Here is an 18,032-nt window from a genome sequence, read left to right as displayed (position 1 = left end):
GCTCCACTTCCATTCTTAACTTTGCTTTTGCCTCTCATTCCTTCCCACTATTTCTATTCTCTTGATTTCTTTTCCAGTGTGGATTTGTACAGTTAAACCATAAAACTTATTCACAATATTATAACATCCTAAAACTTTTAATCCTGTAAAATTAGTATCTTAACATTCCTCTGTATAAATACTATTTCCATTTAAAACCAGTCCTCCTCTGCCAGCTGTTAAGAGTTCTCCCTCAACTCTTACCTTCTTTTCAACTTTCTCTCCACTTTCTCCAGACTACCATAAAGTCTTCCATAACTTCCACAGAACAAACCACAAGAGCTCGTGTGCCTTCCATCTACAACATTTCTCTCACAAGTTATACAGTAACTATTAGAAAACAGAAAGGTAGTGCAAATCAATTTAAATCTCAAAGATAGTGCTCCAACTAATTCTTGTCCAAGAGGTTTTAATAATTACTGTTTGTTTTTTTAACCTATCAATTTGCACATCCTTACTTGTAAAGCTACCATTAAAGCAAAGAAGAAAAACAAACCAAGAAATAAAACAAACAAAAAAAACCCCTTATTCTGTAACATCCTAGAAAATGGATTACAGTTTCACAGCTTGCACCAAGATAACTTGGAAAACTCTCTAGGCACGCAGAGGGTTGCAAACTGATGTACAAACATGCAGAATCCCTTACTCACGGGCGCAAGATGTTAAGTGACCTGGCTTACAAAACTTAAGTCTATAGCAAAGTTCAGGTACCCTGGGCATCACAAAAACAGTCTTCTGAATAAAGAAAACTACTCTCTGCTGCTGTCTGTAGATTGGGTTTGGCATGCTATACTGACATTTGGTAGCGTGCGTTTTTCCTGAGTGTCTTTTGGCCCCCCTTTTAACCAGGTTTCCAGACCCCGCTAAGGGCTTCTTCAAGTTTGTCTCTGTAAGCTGCGTAACGCTTCTTTAAGATCTGCAGTTGCTCATTCTCCTCCTTGTCCAGTATACGTAAGAAGTTTTGCAGTTCAGGAATAGTAAAAGCTTCCCACTGGAAACAAACAAACAAACAAAACAGAGAAAAGGGTGGATGAGATGAACAGAAAATACACAAGTAATGTATACAGAGAGTTGTTTTAAATGAAACCTCAGACACTCCAAACAATTCCATATAGAAACAGTTCCAGGCACCTTCCTTGCAAATCTTAAGGATCTGAAAACCTTTTAACTCTTCAACAAGAGCAAGTGCAGGGTTCTGCACCTGGCCCAGAACTATCCTCGCTATCAATACAGACTAGGGAATGAGGTGATAGAAAGCAGTCCTGTGGAAAAGGGAGTGCTGATGGATGAGAAGCTGGACATGAGCTTGCAGCCCAGAAGGCAAATCGCATCCTGAGCTGTATCAAAAGATGCATTGCCAGCAGACCCAGAGAGGTGATTCTGCCACTTTGCTCTAGTGAGACCTCATCTGGAGTAGTGTCCAGCTCTGGAGCCCTCAATATAGGAAGGACATGGACCTGATGGAGCAGGTCCATAGAGGGCACAAGAATGATCAGGGGGTTGGAACACCTCTGCTACAGGGACAGGCCAGGGGAGCTGTGGTTGTTCAGCCTGGAGAAGAGGAGGCTCTCGGGAGACCTAATAGCCATCTGGTACCTGAAGGGAGCCCACAAGGATGAAGAGAGACTGTTTACAAAGGCTTGTGGGGATAGGATGAGGGGCAATGGTGTGGCACCCACCACAAACAGCTCCAAACTAGAGAAGAGCAGAGTTAGATTGGATGTTAGGAGCAGGTTCTTTACCACGAGGGTAGTGGAACCCTGGAACAGGTTGCCTGTGGAGGTGGTTGGGGCCCTGTCCCTGGAGACATTCAAAGTGAGGCTCGACAGGGCTCTGGGCAGCCTGATCTATTTGAGGATTCCCCTGCTGACTGCAGAGAGGATTGGACTAGATGACCTTTGGAGGTCCCTTCCAACCCAGACCATTCTATGATTCTTTTAAACTGCTGCTTGGGCTTTTTTTTGCTCTGCAAGTAACAATGGTCAGTCTAACCACAAATGAAATGTTTACAAAAGTCACAAAGTAAATATAACGACGACTAAGAACATTCTGCTTCCAAAAAGTGCATTGTTTTGTCAGCACAGATCAGAAGCTCGCTCATCCTCGAAGCTGAAGACACACACAAAGCCAGCACAAGTGTAACATACCATGACTTCTCCAGTTTCATGCTCACGTAGAACAAAACTGAGCATTTCGGTTCTAGGGCCTGCCACCAAGCGCAGGTAGAGGGGATGTTCTCGGTCTGACAGCTTGCATGTATAAACTGCAGGAGAAAGAAATCACAGCAATTACCATCTGTACTAATGATGTTTCAAACACTCTGAATACAAGCTAATGCTGGTCGACGGTAGACTGAACATGAGCCTGCAGTGTGCCCAGGCAGCTAAGAGGGCCAATGGCATCCTGGCCTGCATCAGGAACAGTGTGGCCAGCAGGAGCAGGGAGGTCATTCTGCCCCTGTACACTGTACTGGTTAGGCCGCACCTCGAGTACTGTGTCCAGTTCTGGGCCCCTCAGTTTAGGAAGGATGTTGACTTGCTGGAACGAGTCCAGAGAAGAGCAACAAAGTTGGTGAGGGGTTTGGAACATAAGCCCTACGAGGAGAGGCTGAGGGAGCTGGGGTTGCTTAGCCTGGAGAAGAGGAGACTCAGGGGTGACCTTATTACTCTCTACAACTACCTGAAGGGAGGTTGTAGACAGACAGATGTTGGTCTCTTCTCCCAGGCAAGCAGTACCAGAACAAGAGGACACAGTCTCAGGCTGCGCCAGGGGAGGTTCAGGCTGGATGTTAGAAAAAAGTTCTATACAGAAAGAGTGATTGCACATTGGAATGGGCTGCCTGGGGAGGTGGTGGAGTCGCCATCACTGGAGGTTTTTAGGAGAAGACTTGACAGGGTGCTTGGTGCTGTGGGTTAGTTGCTTGGGTGGTGTTGGATTGGTGATGGGTTGGACGCGATGATCTTGAAGGTCTCTTCCAACCTGGTTTATTCTATGTATTCTAAACTTTCAGATATGAATGTGCAGCCATCCTACATGATGTCTACAAATAAGTCTACATACTGGTCTTGAGCATGAGTTTTAAGGAAGGGCTGAACAGATGACTGATGGTAACAGTACAGCACTATATTCACAAGAGAGCAGAGTGTCACAGCTTTGTTCACAGGACCACAGAATTACTGAAGCTGGAATAGACCTCTGAAATCATGAAGTCCAGCCTATGACCTAACATCACCACATCAACCACACCATGGCACTAAGTGCCACATCCAAACCTTCCTTAAACACCTCCAGGGATGGCAACTCCACCACCTCCCTGGGCAGACCATTCCAGTCTCCAATTGCCCTTTGCACGAGGAATTGCTTCCTAACATCCAACCTAAACCTCCCCTGGCACAACTTTAGGCCATGCCCTCTTGTCTTGTCACAAATTGGCTGGCAGAAGAGCCTGACCCCCACCTTACTACAACTTCCCTTCAAGTAGTTGTAAAGTGTGATAAGGTCCCCTTCTAAGTCTCCTCTTAGGCTAAACGCCCCCATCTCACTCTGCCTCTCCTCATCAGACTTTCCCTCCAGTCCCTCCCTTCACCAGTCTCATCACTCTCCTCTGGACCTGCTCCAGCACCTCAATAGCTTTCTTGCAGTGAGAGGCCCAGAACTGCACACAGTGCTCGAGGTGAGGCCTCACCAGTGCTGAGTACAGGGACAGAATTCCATCCCTAGTCCTGCTGGCCACACTATTCCTGATACAAGCCAAGATGCCATTGGCCTTCTGTGCTAGCTGGGCACACTGCTGGCTCATGTCTAGCCGGCTGTCACCCAGCACTGCCAGGTCCCTCTCTGCCAGGCTGCTCCCCAGCCACTCATCCCCCAGTCTGTAGCAGTGGATGAGGTTATTGTGGCCAAAGTGCAGGACCCTGCACTTTTTTTGTATTATCTGATTAATACTTCTCTCAAGTATTCTCTCTGCTTATCTCATGTATCCCTACAACTCCTTCCCCAAGCCCCTTCACTACCAAAACGCAACAGAAGCATAGCTTATACCTTGGTCTTCCTTGTGACAGCGTTTATAAAGTGCAAACTTGGCAGGGTTGTCAGCTACAAAAAACTTTTTGAGCAAGGCCTCAATAACTTCACGGACAGTGTTGGTGCTGCTGATGTGCAGGGTATTCACGCAGCCATCCGGCAAGTAGAAAGCAGTTTCGTTATTGCTGTGAGCGCACCTCCCCTGGCTCTGGGAAGACTGCACAGTGATTGGTCTGCATAGTTCCATCTGGACTTTGATGAAGCCAGTGTAAATCCCATTGGCGTTCTGCAGCGGGAAGAAAGAGTCAGATGGTTAGAATGAACGATGCTGCTTGTGGCCGAGGAGTGGAGGGAGCAGATTACAATGGTCACAGTGAACACCATTTAAATGCCACTGTAACATATAGCAATTTGTTGGAATGACTTTGTTTCAATAATTCAGACATGTACGCTTTCTGGTAGATCTGCTAACTACTGAATTCTAGGATTACTGGGATCTCATCAAGCAAAGGGTTCCACAAATTAGTGGCAAGTTTTCACGTTGGAAGTAGGACATGAAAAGACAACTTCAAGGATTTTATGCAGAAACACAGAAATTTTCTCCCACATTTTAGCCATGCTCCTTGAAGAGGCCTAAGGCATTTCGATGCTCAAATTCAGTTTAGAAACAACCAAAATATCAATGCCAATGTAATCAACATTTCAAATTATCTATTCCAGCTGCTTCTGAAAGACAAAATGGCAAAATCTATCAAGCCTTATTGAGATAGACAGCTTTAGGTAATCTAGTTTTAGGCACAGCAAGTCCTGACCCACAGGCAAACACAAAGCAAACATCCTTCCAGCACACAGTGTGTGTAAGATGGTGTAAGATACAATGGAATTTCAAATTTTCCATATGCTAAACACCCCCAGGAATACATAATGCATCAGAAAATCTGGACAGCACAACAGCTGAGTAACAGCTTGCCAGGCAGATAGATGTGAATTTTATTAGCATAGTTTGCAGTAGGTTGGACTGAGTCTTAGACCTGGTCCACAGTCCTTGGAAATAAAAAGTCTATCTGCATTCCATCATCTGTCCCATCTGTGTTACAGGAGCAGGGGGAAGGAAGTCTCCTCATGCTGAAAACCTGCCTGACTACACTGAAAATCAAGTCTGCAACAATAAATATTGCATGTTTTACCTTTCCTCATTGGTTGAGCATCTCTACCAGAGAGATACCTGACAAAAAACTCATCTAAACAAACAAGATATTTTTATCTTCATGTTTACCAGCTGAGGAGTTTCATCTGACAAATCTACATCTTGACATCAACTGAGAGTTTATCTTAAACGTGTTTCAACTGACATGAATATTTGTTTCTACTACAGTTTCAATCCATAGAAGAGCTACAAGGATAAAAACATTTCAGATGTGAGACTTAATTTGCAAATCTAAGAAAGAGCCTCTCATAAAGTCATTAGTTTCATATGTAAAATGATTTACAAATAACATGACAAAGTTACAGTTCAATTGCTCTTATTAAAAGTTACAGAAATCCTAAGCAAAACTTACCAAGGTCATCTTTAATTTATCAGTGACAGATGAATTATAGCTTTGTATCTTCTCTTTAACTTCTTCTTTACTGAGATAAACATGAGGTTCGCTCTCTTTCTGAACATCCTGCAACAGAGACAGCAGTTTAGAAAACAAAATGAAATCCAGATCCTTTTATGACTTTTGGACCTCTCTCTGTGGAGACATACTGAGAGAGTTGGGGCTATTCAGTCTGGAGATGAGAAGGCTCTGAGAAGACCTTATTGTGGCCTTCCAGTATCTTATGGGGACCTCCAAGAAAGCTGGGGAGGGACTTATGAGGGTGTCAGGTAGTGATAGTACTGGGAGGAATGGAACAAAAATAGACATGGGTAGATTCAGATTGGATGTGAGGAAGAAATTCTTCACCATGAGGGTGGTGAGATACTGGAACAGGTTGCCCAGGGAGGTGGTGGAAGCCTCATCCCTGGAAGTTTTTAAGGCCAGGCTGGATGTGGCTCTGAGCAACCTGATCTAGTGTGAGGTGTCCCTGCCCATGGCAGGGGGGTTGGAAATAGATGATCCTAGAAGTCCCTTCCAGCCCTGATAAGTCTGTGATTCTGTATGAGCACTCTTTGTCCAAATAATAATTATTTCACAGAGGCTCAATGAACACTAATCAGCTGTACAGCAATCGAAGGGATTAACATCTTAGACAATCAAGCAGAACACGTGGACTGAATGGAGACAGTTAAATCAACACAGCCAAAGATATGTGTGTCCTTTTTTTGCCAACTTTTCATTCATGTATTTATCAGCAGTATGTAAAACAACTCAGTTAAGGCAAATCAAGCTGTGAAATTATGTCAGTGCTATGCAGTATTGTTGGGTATACACTTGCCATTGTCATGAAACATTACTTAGAGCACCAATGAGTATTTCTGAACAAATGAATATACATGAATCTAGCAGCACCATAAAGCAGTTACTAGAAAGTAACTTGCTGACAACACAAGAGCATCCCCTGCATTCCACCATGGCAGATTGCATGTCATACACAGGGTCACTGACTACCATGGGAAGCACCACAATTAACTCTCTTGGCTATATAACATTGCACCAAATTCATGTGTGGGTTTGGGTTTGGTTTTTTTAATGAGGAAGGCCCTATTTGATTTTTCATCTGCTGCTTGTATGACCTTGCTACAGATTTTACATGCAGCACTAAAAACAATCCCTGGAGCTGGCTCTTATCCAAACAAACATTTGCTCTCCATCCCTATTCCTGCAGCAAACTAGTGTTATAAATACGCTCCAGTTTCTATCACCAGCACAAATGCCATATATAGTATGAAAGAGTTTCAGCTCTCCAGCTTTAATGATTTAAGACTTCACTTAGAGAAGCTTTGAAGAAGCCCAAAGCTTTCAGGATACATCTGAACACAGGAATATACAGTCACTGTATGGACAAACTGCCAAACCACAGTGTTCCAATTCATCCTCACAAGCAGAGTTTATCCCAGGAAAGGACTTCCCTGACTTCAGTGCCCAGTCCTGTATCACAGGCTCTTGGACACCACCCATCACACACCTTTGCAGGCGCTTCAGTTTCCCAGAAACAACCCCAAAGATGAGCACATCTGGTGTGGAACTGCTAGTTTCCATTTGCCAGAAAGAATCTGCAGAACTTTTTCTGTCTCCTAATTTAAAACCATCTAGTTTTAGCTCTCTGGGGCTCAGTGTTCCTTTTCCTATATGGTATTTTACTAAATGACATGCTGAATTGGACCTTTGCCCCACAGCTATAAAAAGAGAGGTGTGGTCTGAATGGAGAACTGGAAACCAGAAATCTTGAATTCTGATCTGGGCTCAGATACTGATTTTCCTGCGTAGATCAGTAAACTAAGGCAAAAAAAGAACACCAGTAAAATACAACTCTCCTATTAGCTCCTCAAGAGCAACTCTAAGATTGTGCAGCACCTTCTACAGTGGCTGGAACCCATCTTACTAAATATTTTCAAAATTCAAGTCTCTGTTCTCACTGAAGAAATTCAGCTTTCTTGCCCCTTTTTTCTTTTTCATCTGCCGTAATGATAGATGAAGCTTCATCTAAACTGCTTAATTCACAAACTCACAGATTGCACTGGGTTGGAAGGGACCCTCAAAAGTCATCTTGTCCAAGCACCCTGCAGTCAGCAGGGAGACCTCCAACTACATCAGGTTGCCACATCAAGTCTGATCTAGAATGTCTCCAGGGCCAGAGCCTCAACCACATCCCTAGGCAATCTGTTCCAGTATTTTACCACTCTCATTGTAAGAATTTCTTCCTTATGTCCAACCTAAGAGTACGCTGCTCCAGTTTCAAACCACTGTCCCTTGTCCTATTGTTGCAAGCCCTTCTAAACAGTCCTTCCCCAGCCTTCTTGTAGGTCCCCTTCAGATACAGAAATGTACTTACAAAGGTCTCCCCAGAGCCTTCTCTTCTCCAAAGAGAACATTCCAAATTCTTTCAGCCTGTCTTCATAGGAGAGATGCTCCAGCCCCCTGATCATCTTTGTGGCCCTCCACTGGACCTGGTCTAGCAGGTCCATGTCCCTCTTGTGTTGGGGGCCCCAGAGCTACACACAGTACTGCAGGTGAAGTCTCACCAAATTCATCTCCCCAGAGGCTCTTACAACTAGGGTTCTGGCTGGGGGCAAATGAATAGTTAAATAACAAAGCAGGCACAGAAAAGAGAATAGTGTCTAAGTAGTAATTTTTTTCCTCTGAAATCGAAGTAAACATTATTGCTGTTTTCAAGCTTAAAACAAGTATCAAAAGCAATGACCCACACTCAGCCTGGAAATGTAGGTACTCTAAATTCTGACTTCAAATAACTCTGTGGGAGTGGGCAGAGACAACCTTCATAGTGGATGCTGAAGGGCCAGGGAACAGTCTGCAGGTTTCTGGCCAGAAGGGTCTGACAGACCACTTGCCATCTGTATGACTAATTTCAAGAACCCAAGTTTTAACTTGGAACTCTCCTAGTCTGCAGTCTTTCCTAGTCTTGGAACTCTCCCAGCTGCAGACAAGCCCCTGCACATGGATTCCAGCCAAGACCCACCTCTCTGAGAGACAAGCATGTTGTGGAGTTCATTCCTCTCCAATCTCCCAACATTACTGATACTGAACCTCCAATGGACAACTCAGTTTTCATATTTATCATTTTTCTACTGCTGATTAAGCAGGTACCTCTCATCTACCCTGTTAGAGCTGTCACCATGATTACTGAAGTCATCCACAATACCCATAGTGATTAACAGAAAACACTAACCAGAAGAGAAATGCCCTCACTACCTTTCCTATGGTCAAACCTCAACCTTTGTTCAAAAAGCAACAACAAAAAAGCAACCAAAAACCCCACCCCATTTCACATTAAGTGCTGTGCACCTCAAGAGGTTTAATTTGGCAAAAAATACTTTGAATAACTGTGGATGAGAAAAAAAAACACAACCCTACTGCCTTCAATATGGCACAGGGTAAGTTCACAAGGCCGACAGCTACAAAACAACCTGCATGCATTGTGAAAACAAAAAACCCACACCCCCAAACAAATAAAAACCACACCACACAAAGCACAAAACCAAACAATAACCAAAGAACACCAAACACATACACACACGCTTCCCACCCCAAAGAAACAAACAAAAACCACCACCAAGAAAACGAAACCCAAGCAGAGAGAAAAAGCGCTTGGTAAACAAATTAGTAAGAATGAGCAAGCAGCTTGTTTTCATCTAGGAGAGTTTTTCTATAGGTTTGTGTTCTCCCAAGATGACACATCTTTCTAGCAAACTGACACAAACTTGGTGGGGTTAGAAAGGACACAACCCCAGCAGATCACTCTAGTGCTGCGGAACACCGTGATATTGGGCACGAGAAGCAAAACCAAAGCATAGCATTTGATAGACTCGCTCTGCTGGTGCTTTGGAGTCAGGTCTGTAAAGGGTACTGGAGAAACCAGAACCAAACACTGAAACAGCTCTTGATAGAGCCAAATGTGTTTGCAAGAGTGGACTTCAAAAATGGGAAAGGGGTGGCTGCATGTGTTGGTGATGAGCTAGAGGTTGGAGCTCCATCAGGCTGGTGGTGAGGGGGACAGTGAAAGAACTGATGCTCACTCAGAGTAAGGCCAGTCTTCTCAGGCATGGCTCTGCCACAGAGCTATTGGTCACTGGGCGTCACCTCACTCCCTCAACTGAGTTATAATTTCCTACTTAGAATTGCCTACATTGAAAATTCCACCTTCCTGCATTGGTACCAGAGGCCAGGCAATTCTGGCAAAGTTTAATTAAGCACACACAAAACAGAGAGTCCTCTTTATAGAAAACCTGAGATAGCCTCCTTCTGCAACACGCTGCCAACGTGCAGCGAGAGCTCATTTTCTAAACGACCAAAGCCGGTGCCTCAACTGATTTTAACAGTATGTAGATTGTGCAAACTGAACACAAAAATTAACTGAATGAAGTTTTAGGATTAAAATATTAAAGAATAGACCCCCAAATCCATTCAAGAAAAATGCAATACACAATAGACAGAAATGTTTACTTTAACCACCATTTTCACTCCAGTCCACCATCCCTGACCATCAGGATTACAGACAGTGAGCAGCAGATGACAATTATCACAGAAGGGAAGCATAACTCTATCCCATTACAAACCTAAGCCCCAAATCTGCATGAATTGATCTGGAGACACTCTCCTGCTTCCAAACAAAAGCTCATAACATTCCAAGTGCACATACATCTGGACCTATTACTTCAACCAAGCAAAAAAAACCCTCAGTAGCCAGACATTAGAGCCCATAGAAAAATCACACTGCTGTCACACAGACTGCAAAGACAGTAAATCCCACAGGGCTGCTGTCAGGAGAAAACCAACAAAGGAATACCTCACTGAGTTTATTATGAACAAGAGAGCCTCAGCTCACTACAATTCACTGAGTCAGCTGCTCTCAGTGAGTGTCACTAAGGAGCACTCAGATTTGAGGCACTTGTGTATACTAATTTTCCCAGCTGTACTTAACCAACATGCCAGCAGAAGCTCACAGAATCACAGATTGTCAGGGGCTGGAAGGGACCTCAAAAGATCATCCAAGTCCACCCCCCCTGCCAGAGCAAGATCACCTAGAGCAGATCACACAGGAATGCATCCAGGCTGGTCTTGAATATCTCCAGAGAGGGAGACTCCACAACCCACCCTGGGCAGCCTGTTCCAGTGTTCTGTCACCCTCACAGTGAAAAAAATTTTCCTTATGTTTCCATGGAACTTCCTATGCCTCAGCTTCCACCCATTGCCCCTTGTCCTGTCACTGGGCATCACTGATAGCATGCAATTTTCACCCCCAACTTTCCTGCAGCTGAATTGCTCTTGGTATACAGTACCACTTAACTTTTGTCACACAGCTTTGTCTAGCCACGCTGAAGTTACTTTTCTCTGACCAGTGTACTTAGGCAGTTGGAGGAAGACTTGGCAAACTCATTTCCCACAATTCTCTTATTTCCTTCTGTACTTGTCACCTCATAACAGGGTCCACTAAAAGAAAAGTCCTCTGATAGCTCTGCTTAGGTCCAGCAGATCAAATTCCACCTTATTATCTCAGCAGGTAAATTTATTATCTGTAGAAGTCAAGTTACCTGACAGCAGAGTAAGAGCAATAATTCAGTCATCTCTACCATGCTTTATCATATGCTTGTTTCCTGTTGCTCTGAAATGACCACCAAGTGGGTGAAGCCAAGCCTTCTCATGGTGGTACTACCTGGAAAGCAATTACTCCAACAAAAGAGCATGAGGGTTGCAGAAATGAGATTCTACATAGGTGAGATGTTACAACCAAGTATCTATCACCAGTTCCTGTGACAGTTCTGCCCAGTCTGGTAAGGGGAGATGCTACTACATGTCACCTGGTGGCTCATTCAGGCCAGGACAACAGCTGCTTTTCCCACTGTGGCACTCCCATGCCCCCAGGTCATGCTCTGCAACACCGGGCACAGCTCCTCCGAGCCAGCACATTGCTGAGGCGTGAGGGGCAGCACGCCCCAGCCAGACAATTCATCTCTAGGCTGATTCAGATGCAGCTGATTCATCTCCAGCTCCCTACAAAACTCCCAGCATGGGCACCTTGCAAAATCTTTATGCTGGGAATTGTGAAACTGCCTTTCTTCAAAAGTTAGGCCTGGTGATGAGTTTCCCAACCACAGATCATTGCCTGTGTCACAGCAGACAGTGAAGTACAAGTGCAGTCAGCACAGCAATTCACACTGTCTTCATCTGTCAGCCAAGACCTAGATGTTGCTGAGCTTAACAACGATACTCTGGGTGCTAGCATTCAAACAATGCACAAATATTTCAGTGTTACTTTCACTAAAAAAACCAAGCAAGCCTGAGTTAGGTGTGACTCCTCCGTCACTTAACCAAGCATTATTCTCAGTAATGGCTGCCATGTCACCACCCCTTCCTCCTCCCAGCCAAATTAAGTGTTTTCTCCTCAGAGATCCTGGTCTCCTTCCATTCCCTGCTTCTCATGTTATTCACTACTTCCTCAGCCCAGCACAGGTGTCAAAGATAAAAATTTATCCAAAGGAGTCAGCTTAATACATCAGGATCCATACAGATATCATCTCTGAGTCCAGAACACCTCTAGTCCAAGCTATTAACTTCTGTGTCGGTAAGTATAGTGTACACCGTTGGTGGCCAGTTGTACTAAAGCCATTCCTAGTGTCAACCAAGGCAGCATTTCATTCTCAAATGAAATTCCTAAGCAACAGCTGCCATTGAGAGGGGAAATGAAGCAAGTGCCTTCATTTTCCCAGGGGAATAGCTGGTCTTTCATTAGAACTCGTGATGCAATGCCTCTTCACAGTTGAGCTTCCTCTCAACAAAAAGGGCAGAAAATGTATTTTCTTTATCACCTCCACCCCCCATGTACATCTCATTTATTGTATTGCAGATGTTTAGAGAAGCAGCGCTCTCTTTTCAACATTTATGCTCTGTGCAAAGCCCCCCAGAGACCAGCTCAGCGTGACACCTCGAGGAACACAACTGAAAAGGCACGGATTACAATTAAAATGAACCGCAAATCAAGATCTGGTCCCCAAAAAGAAGAATCACATCACAGCTGGGACTTTCATAAAGTCCAAATCTCACAGTTGCTGCCAAACCTTAGTCTTGCATGCCGTAAGAAAATGCTAAGCTCAACAGCTAACATGCTGCTATGGGATGAGGCTGAGAAAAAGTTCTATAAACAAAGAGAAGCCCCAAATCCTGAAGCTTGTTTCCTCTGAGTCCCTGCCTTGAGGATGGCTTCCCCAAACAGTTACTACAGGCTTCTGTTTGTGGAGGGAGACAAGAAAGCCTCTTCTATGAAATCTCCCATTTTCACAAAACTTCTAGAAATTAGCATCACTCAAAGAATGGGTATGGCAGTACGTCCAAAGCCCCTCCTGCCTCCCCACCTTCACCCTGCAAAGACGGGATGGGGAGCAACAGAGAAGCTGGGACAGAGGGACCCAGGGCAGGGGGGCAGGAAAGAGAGGCGGGGAGGGGTGGGGGTGGTGTGTGAGAGGATGGACCACACGACACCTCCCCCCACCCGGGACCATGGGTTGGTGGACTCACATGAGGCCTTCCACTAAGCCACGTGCCCTGCCATGCATGGTGAAGACACAGACCCCTGGCCTGGGGCATGTTTGAGCAGGACAGATGCTTATCTGTTCCCGGCGCCTACTTCATTTGTTTGTCTTTGGAATGCTCTCCTGGGACACAAATTAGGTGGCTTTGATAAAATAGGTGAGCTGAACAGTGAGCGAGCTCTTTCTCTCACACCACACAGGTGGACAAGGCAGCTGTGGCCGTTCAGAAGGATTTTCCAACAAAGAGGGACAGAGAGGAACTCCCACGATCAGCAAACAGCATTGTGAGTATTCGATACATGGATTCCTAAAGACTCCAGGAAGTTCCTTCCTTTTGTGAGTGGGGTAGTATTACTGCTTTTGGATCTGTGTTTTCCAAATACTATTCTCAAACTATCTGTAACCATTCCTGCTGTGAAGATAACCCTCAACCGAACTACTGAACCTTTATAACCTCTGTATCACATTACCTGGGAGCCAGAGCCAAATGAACAAATAAATGTTATTACTAATTTCTCACCTTTTTCCCCCCCTTATTCATAACCCTGGGGAACCAAGCTATCTCAGGAACACATTGAAGTATGTTCTTAAGAACTCCAAAAACCTGTGGGAGCCTAAGCAAACTTTTAAAGCACACCAGTCCCTATCCTCTGCTCTCACACAAACAGTGACTCTTGATTCAGTGATGAAGGTGTCTTGACCTTGCTGCAAATTGTGGCCAGGAATCATTTTTGAAGTAAAGCACTGATGCTTTGACAAATGAGAAATGCAGCCTAATCTACAATTTAAAATAAATAACTAAATAAAGATCCAATTCTGGTTTACTCATAAAAACTGCAGCTAATGTTTCCTACTTACACTATGCTTACATTGAAAACAAGATTTAACTAACAGTGATATCATACAAGAAAAAGTCCAGTAGAGAATACAGGAAGGAAAACAGAGAAAGGGACTTCTGAGTTCAGTTGTTACTACTTCTGTGAGCAAGAACACTCTTTCCTACACCCTGTCAGCATTCCCACAGGAAAGAAAGAAACTGAAAGCTTGAAATTAAATTACTTTGAAACAAAAATCTTGCTTCTTTCTCATTCTAAATCTCCCAAGAGGAGAGAGGTTTTGCCAGCCACAATAATTTCTCCTTCCATCCTGAGCCAAGCCTGCACTCAGAGGTGTTCCTTCTTCCTTTGAAAGCCTGAGAATCACCAGGTAGAGCTACTGGTCATGTCCATTCACAGAGGGTCAGTGAGACCAGGAGCCAGAAAGGTATGGAGAAAACCAAACAGGGGCATGGTGCCCAGGGGGAAGTATCCAAGCAGCTCCAAGCTTCTTGCTTTCTCACATAGCTGCACCTTGAAATGTTTGTGTCCTCCTGAATGGAGTGAGGTTGCTCTCCAGGTCAGGGAAAGGGGAATTTTCTGTCACAATCACAGTATCACATGGATGTGGGCAGAATAATCTCCATTTGCCTTTAGTAGCTTTTGCTTTCTGCATTCAGTGAGATCCAGTTCCCACTCCTGTCAGTGGCACACAGGTCAAGGGAACAGTCTTTGCTGAAAAATAGTTATTTTTTTTAGGGAAGAGATTTTATTTCTCTAAGTGGGTTTGGCTGACCCAAGTCATAAATAATTATCCTGACCCAGTGAGTTCAACAACAACTTGCATCATGCCCTCCTGAAAGTATCAAGAGACCTCCTAGGTCAGGTGTGCAGTGTATCCAGCCTGGCATTCCACTTCTGACAGCAGCAAAACCAAAGCCTATTTTGAGCGAGCATGTGAGCTTTCTCTGCTGGCATCCACAAGTGTTGTAGCAGGAATTCAGAGGGCACCTCCCTTCCCAGTCTGTTTAGTGTCCATTTATGGACATGGTAAGGATGAAAGCACATAAACCCTTTCTGAACCTGCCAATACTGCCTGACTCTACACCTCCCATGGCAGCAAGCTCCAGAAATTTGTGATGGCAGATTGAAGAAGTACCACCATCTGCTTTCAGCTGATCTTTTATTAAGGCAGAAAAGGCTTCTGTTAAAGATATTGAGTGGCCCTTAATCCTAATATGGCAGGATGTGGCAAACCTGAGTTCACAGTTTACACGCCACCTTTGTGATTTAGTAAACTATGATCACACATCTTTTCTCTTCTCCAAACTAGAGCCCTGGACTTCTTAATCCTTCCTGAGGTAGCTGCTCCACCTTCTCAATCATTTTAGAGCAGAGTGACTAATCGCAATGAGCCCTTCCTGAGGTGACTGCATAGAAAACTCAAGACATAGGTGCACCAAAGCTTAGGATGCTCTCTGTTTATTAATCTGTACACTATGGGTCTATGAAAAATCTTTACCTAAGATACCTGTGATGCAACATGGTCTCTCTTCCAGGCCACCTACATAGTGGCTACAGAACTCTCTCTGCAGCTTATGATTTTAGCATAATTATACAAGGTACAGGCATTCCAGTCAGTAAGTAAATACTTGTTACTTTCAGACCATTTTCAGTTTTTCCTAAGCATCATCACATTGTGTGGCTTGGCATGGTAACAAAACACACTGAGTGATAAAGGCCAAAGAAAAACTTTATGGCTCCTATCTGACCTCTCTGATGTAAACACTCAAGATGTTTATATGGTGAATATTTTAATCAGCAGAGAAACAAAACAAGAACCCCAACTTCCCTTGATTTCTTTGAACAAATTACTTTCCTTCAAACAGAGGCAATATAAACAGTTAATGTTTGGGGCATTGTGAAAGGAAGGCTAGAAGAAGGATCTATTTGTTGGTGACATTAACGTTGCTGCTTAAGTTTCTGTAACTTTATCATGACCTCACCTCTGAAAACCCCTAGTTAGAAACTCTGTCATACCCTATATGGCTGTACTTGAGCTACAGGCATGCAACCCAGTTTTGAAAAGCCAGTCATCTGTTTAAAGTGAAAACCAACTGTACAAAGAATAGTGTCTGAGGCTTGGCATTAGATTCTGTCCTCCTTCCTGAAGAAAGGAAGGTTCCAGGGAGACCTTATAGCAGCCTTCCAATACCTGAAGGGGGCCAACAAGAAAGATGGGAAGGAACTTTTTACAAGGGCTTGTAGAGATAGGATAAGAGGGAAGGGCTTTAAGCTTGAGGAAGGTAAATTTAGATATTAGGAAGAAATTCTTTACAGTGAGGGTGGTGAGACACCGGAGCAGGTTGCCCAGGGCGGTTATGGATGCCCTTCCCGGGAGATGTTCCAGGTCAGGATGGGTGAGGCCTTGAGCAACCTGGTGTAGTGGAAGGCGTCCCTGCCTGTGGCAAGGGAGTTGCAACTAGATGATCCTCAAGGTATCTTCCAACCTATCCATTCTATGAATCTATGAATTCTATGAATCAAAGACACAGCAGGTTTTATGCAGATTGCTACTTCCCTAGCTCTCCTCCACCCCCATTATGACATTTTTAAAGCAATATATTACAGGATTTAAGTAACATTTCACAGCTGTTTCAACATGGCAACCTTCAGTGAAACTAGATGTAAGAAACATCACAAAAAGGAAATAACCACCTTCAGGTCTCCTCTCCAGAAAGCATGTGAGCTTTGACTGCTGGCTATTTAAGCAGCTAAGGGGTTTAATGAAGTAAAGTGGATTACCAACCTCTTTGTGACCTCTACAACACCATCCAGCTTTCAGCAGACAGCTAGGAAACAAGCTTATACACGATATCGTAAAGAAAACCAATTAGTGTATCTTGAAAAGAAGGTTAAGTATGATCTGGAACCTGAGCTATTAATACAGTTAGCCATCAGACAAGTAATATAACCCTGGGTCATTACATCACAGCAATCTTGCAATACATGAACCTGACACGCTCCATCTAACAGAAAGCTGGAAGAGATGGTTTGCAGTAACACCTCTGCAGGTCTTCAAATGCAGCTACCTACATTTTGCATTACAATTGGTACTGGAACTCAACTTGCCATTCCTGGGGAAGAGCAGTGCAGGAAGAGCAAGTCCTGTGCCAGGCCAAGGTGGACAGTTCTCCCTATGGTTACTGCTGGCACTTCTCAAGTCTGAGATATGCCAAATCACACACCTTGTCTCAGAACTTGCTGTGTGCTGTGTTGGCTTTCACCACATGTCAAACACCTTTTTATCTTTAGAGCAACATTAAACTACCTGGCCAAACCCAGGAAGGGAAAGATAACCTTATCCAACTATTCTTCAAGCCTTATGACAAAACCTGCCTGTATTGAGAAAAGGCAACAACTTTCTGACCAAGTCCAGCTTCATGGGTGGTATTAGACAGACCTGGCTGCCCAGGGAGGTGGTGGAAGCCCCATCTATGAAAACTTTTAAGGCCAGGCTGGATGTGGCTCTGGGCAACCTGATCTAGGAGAAGGTGCCCCTGCCCATGGCTGGGGGGTTGGAACTAGATGATCTTTGAGGTCCTTTCCAACCCTGACAATTCTGTGGTGGGCCTGCACAGGGTCACAGTTTCACCAATCCAGTAATTTTTGAAGAGTTTTTGAGAGAATAACAAACCCCCCAAACCTCTTAAAAACTGCACAGTAACAGTTCTCATCTAGGAAACATTATGTGGTGCGTTGGCTGTTTGGATACTGCACAACTCTGACAGTTCTTTCCCTATCACAGACGCTACAATGCAAGCGATGCTGTTCAAAAAGATGCACTGTCTTCTCAAGCCAACACTGGTCATGCAAGGAAGTTCCTTCTTTGAGGAACATCCAATTCCCCCACAAAAGATGCCCAAGAAGTTACTGTTACCACATCTCTCTTGGTCAACCTGGTG

General features: G+C 44.2%; 1 protein-coding gene across 1 annotated transcript in view; it reads right to left on the bottom strand.

Annotated features, from left to right (window-relative positions):
* Positions 1-568: 568 nt before the first annotated feature.
* The window catches only part of RASSF3 (Ras association domain family member 3), a 61,018-nt gene continuing 43,554 nt past the window's right edge, over positions 569-18,032 (bottom strand). The window contains exons 2-5 of the mRNA XM_009906039.2: positions 5,622-5,729; positions 4,081-4,348; positions 2,187-2,302; positions 569-1,030 (exon numbers count right to left, since the gene is read on the bottom strand). Of these exons, the coding sequence (XP_009904341.2) occupies positions 881-1,030; positions 2,187-2,302; positions 4,081-4,348; positions 5,622-5,729 (642 nt within the window). The 3' untranslated portion in view covers positions 569-880. The remainder of the gene's footprint in view (positions 1,031-2,186; positions 2,303-4,080; positions 4,349-5,621; positions 5,730-18,032) is intronic.

The sequence above is a fragment of the Dryobates pubescens genome, chromosome Z (assembly GCF_014839835.1).
Source record: "Dryobates pubescens isolate bDryPub1 chromosome Z, bDryPub1.pri, whole genome shotgun sequence".
Classification (NCBI taxonomy): domain Eukaryota; kingdom Metazoa; phylum Chordata; class Aves; order Piciformes; family Picidae; genus Dryobates; species Dryobates pubescens.
The sequence above is the reverse complement of the archived record's forward strand: the minus strand, read 5'-3'. Positions and strand labels throughout refer to the sequence as shown.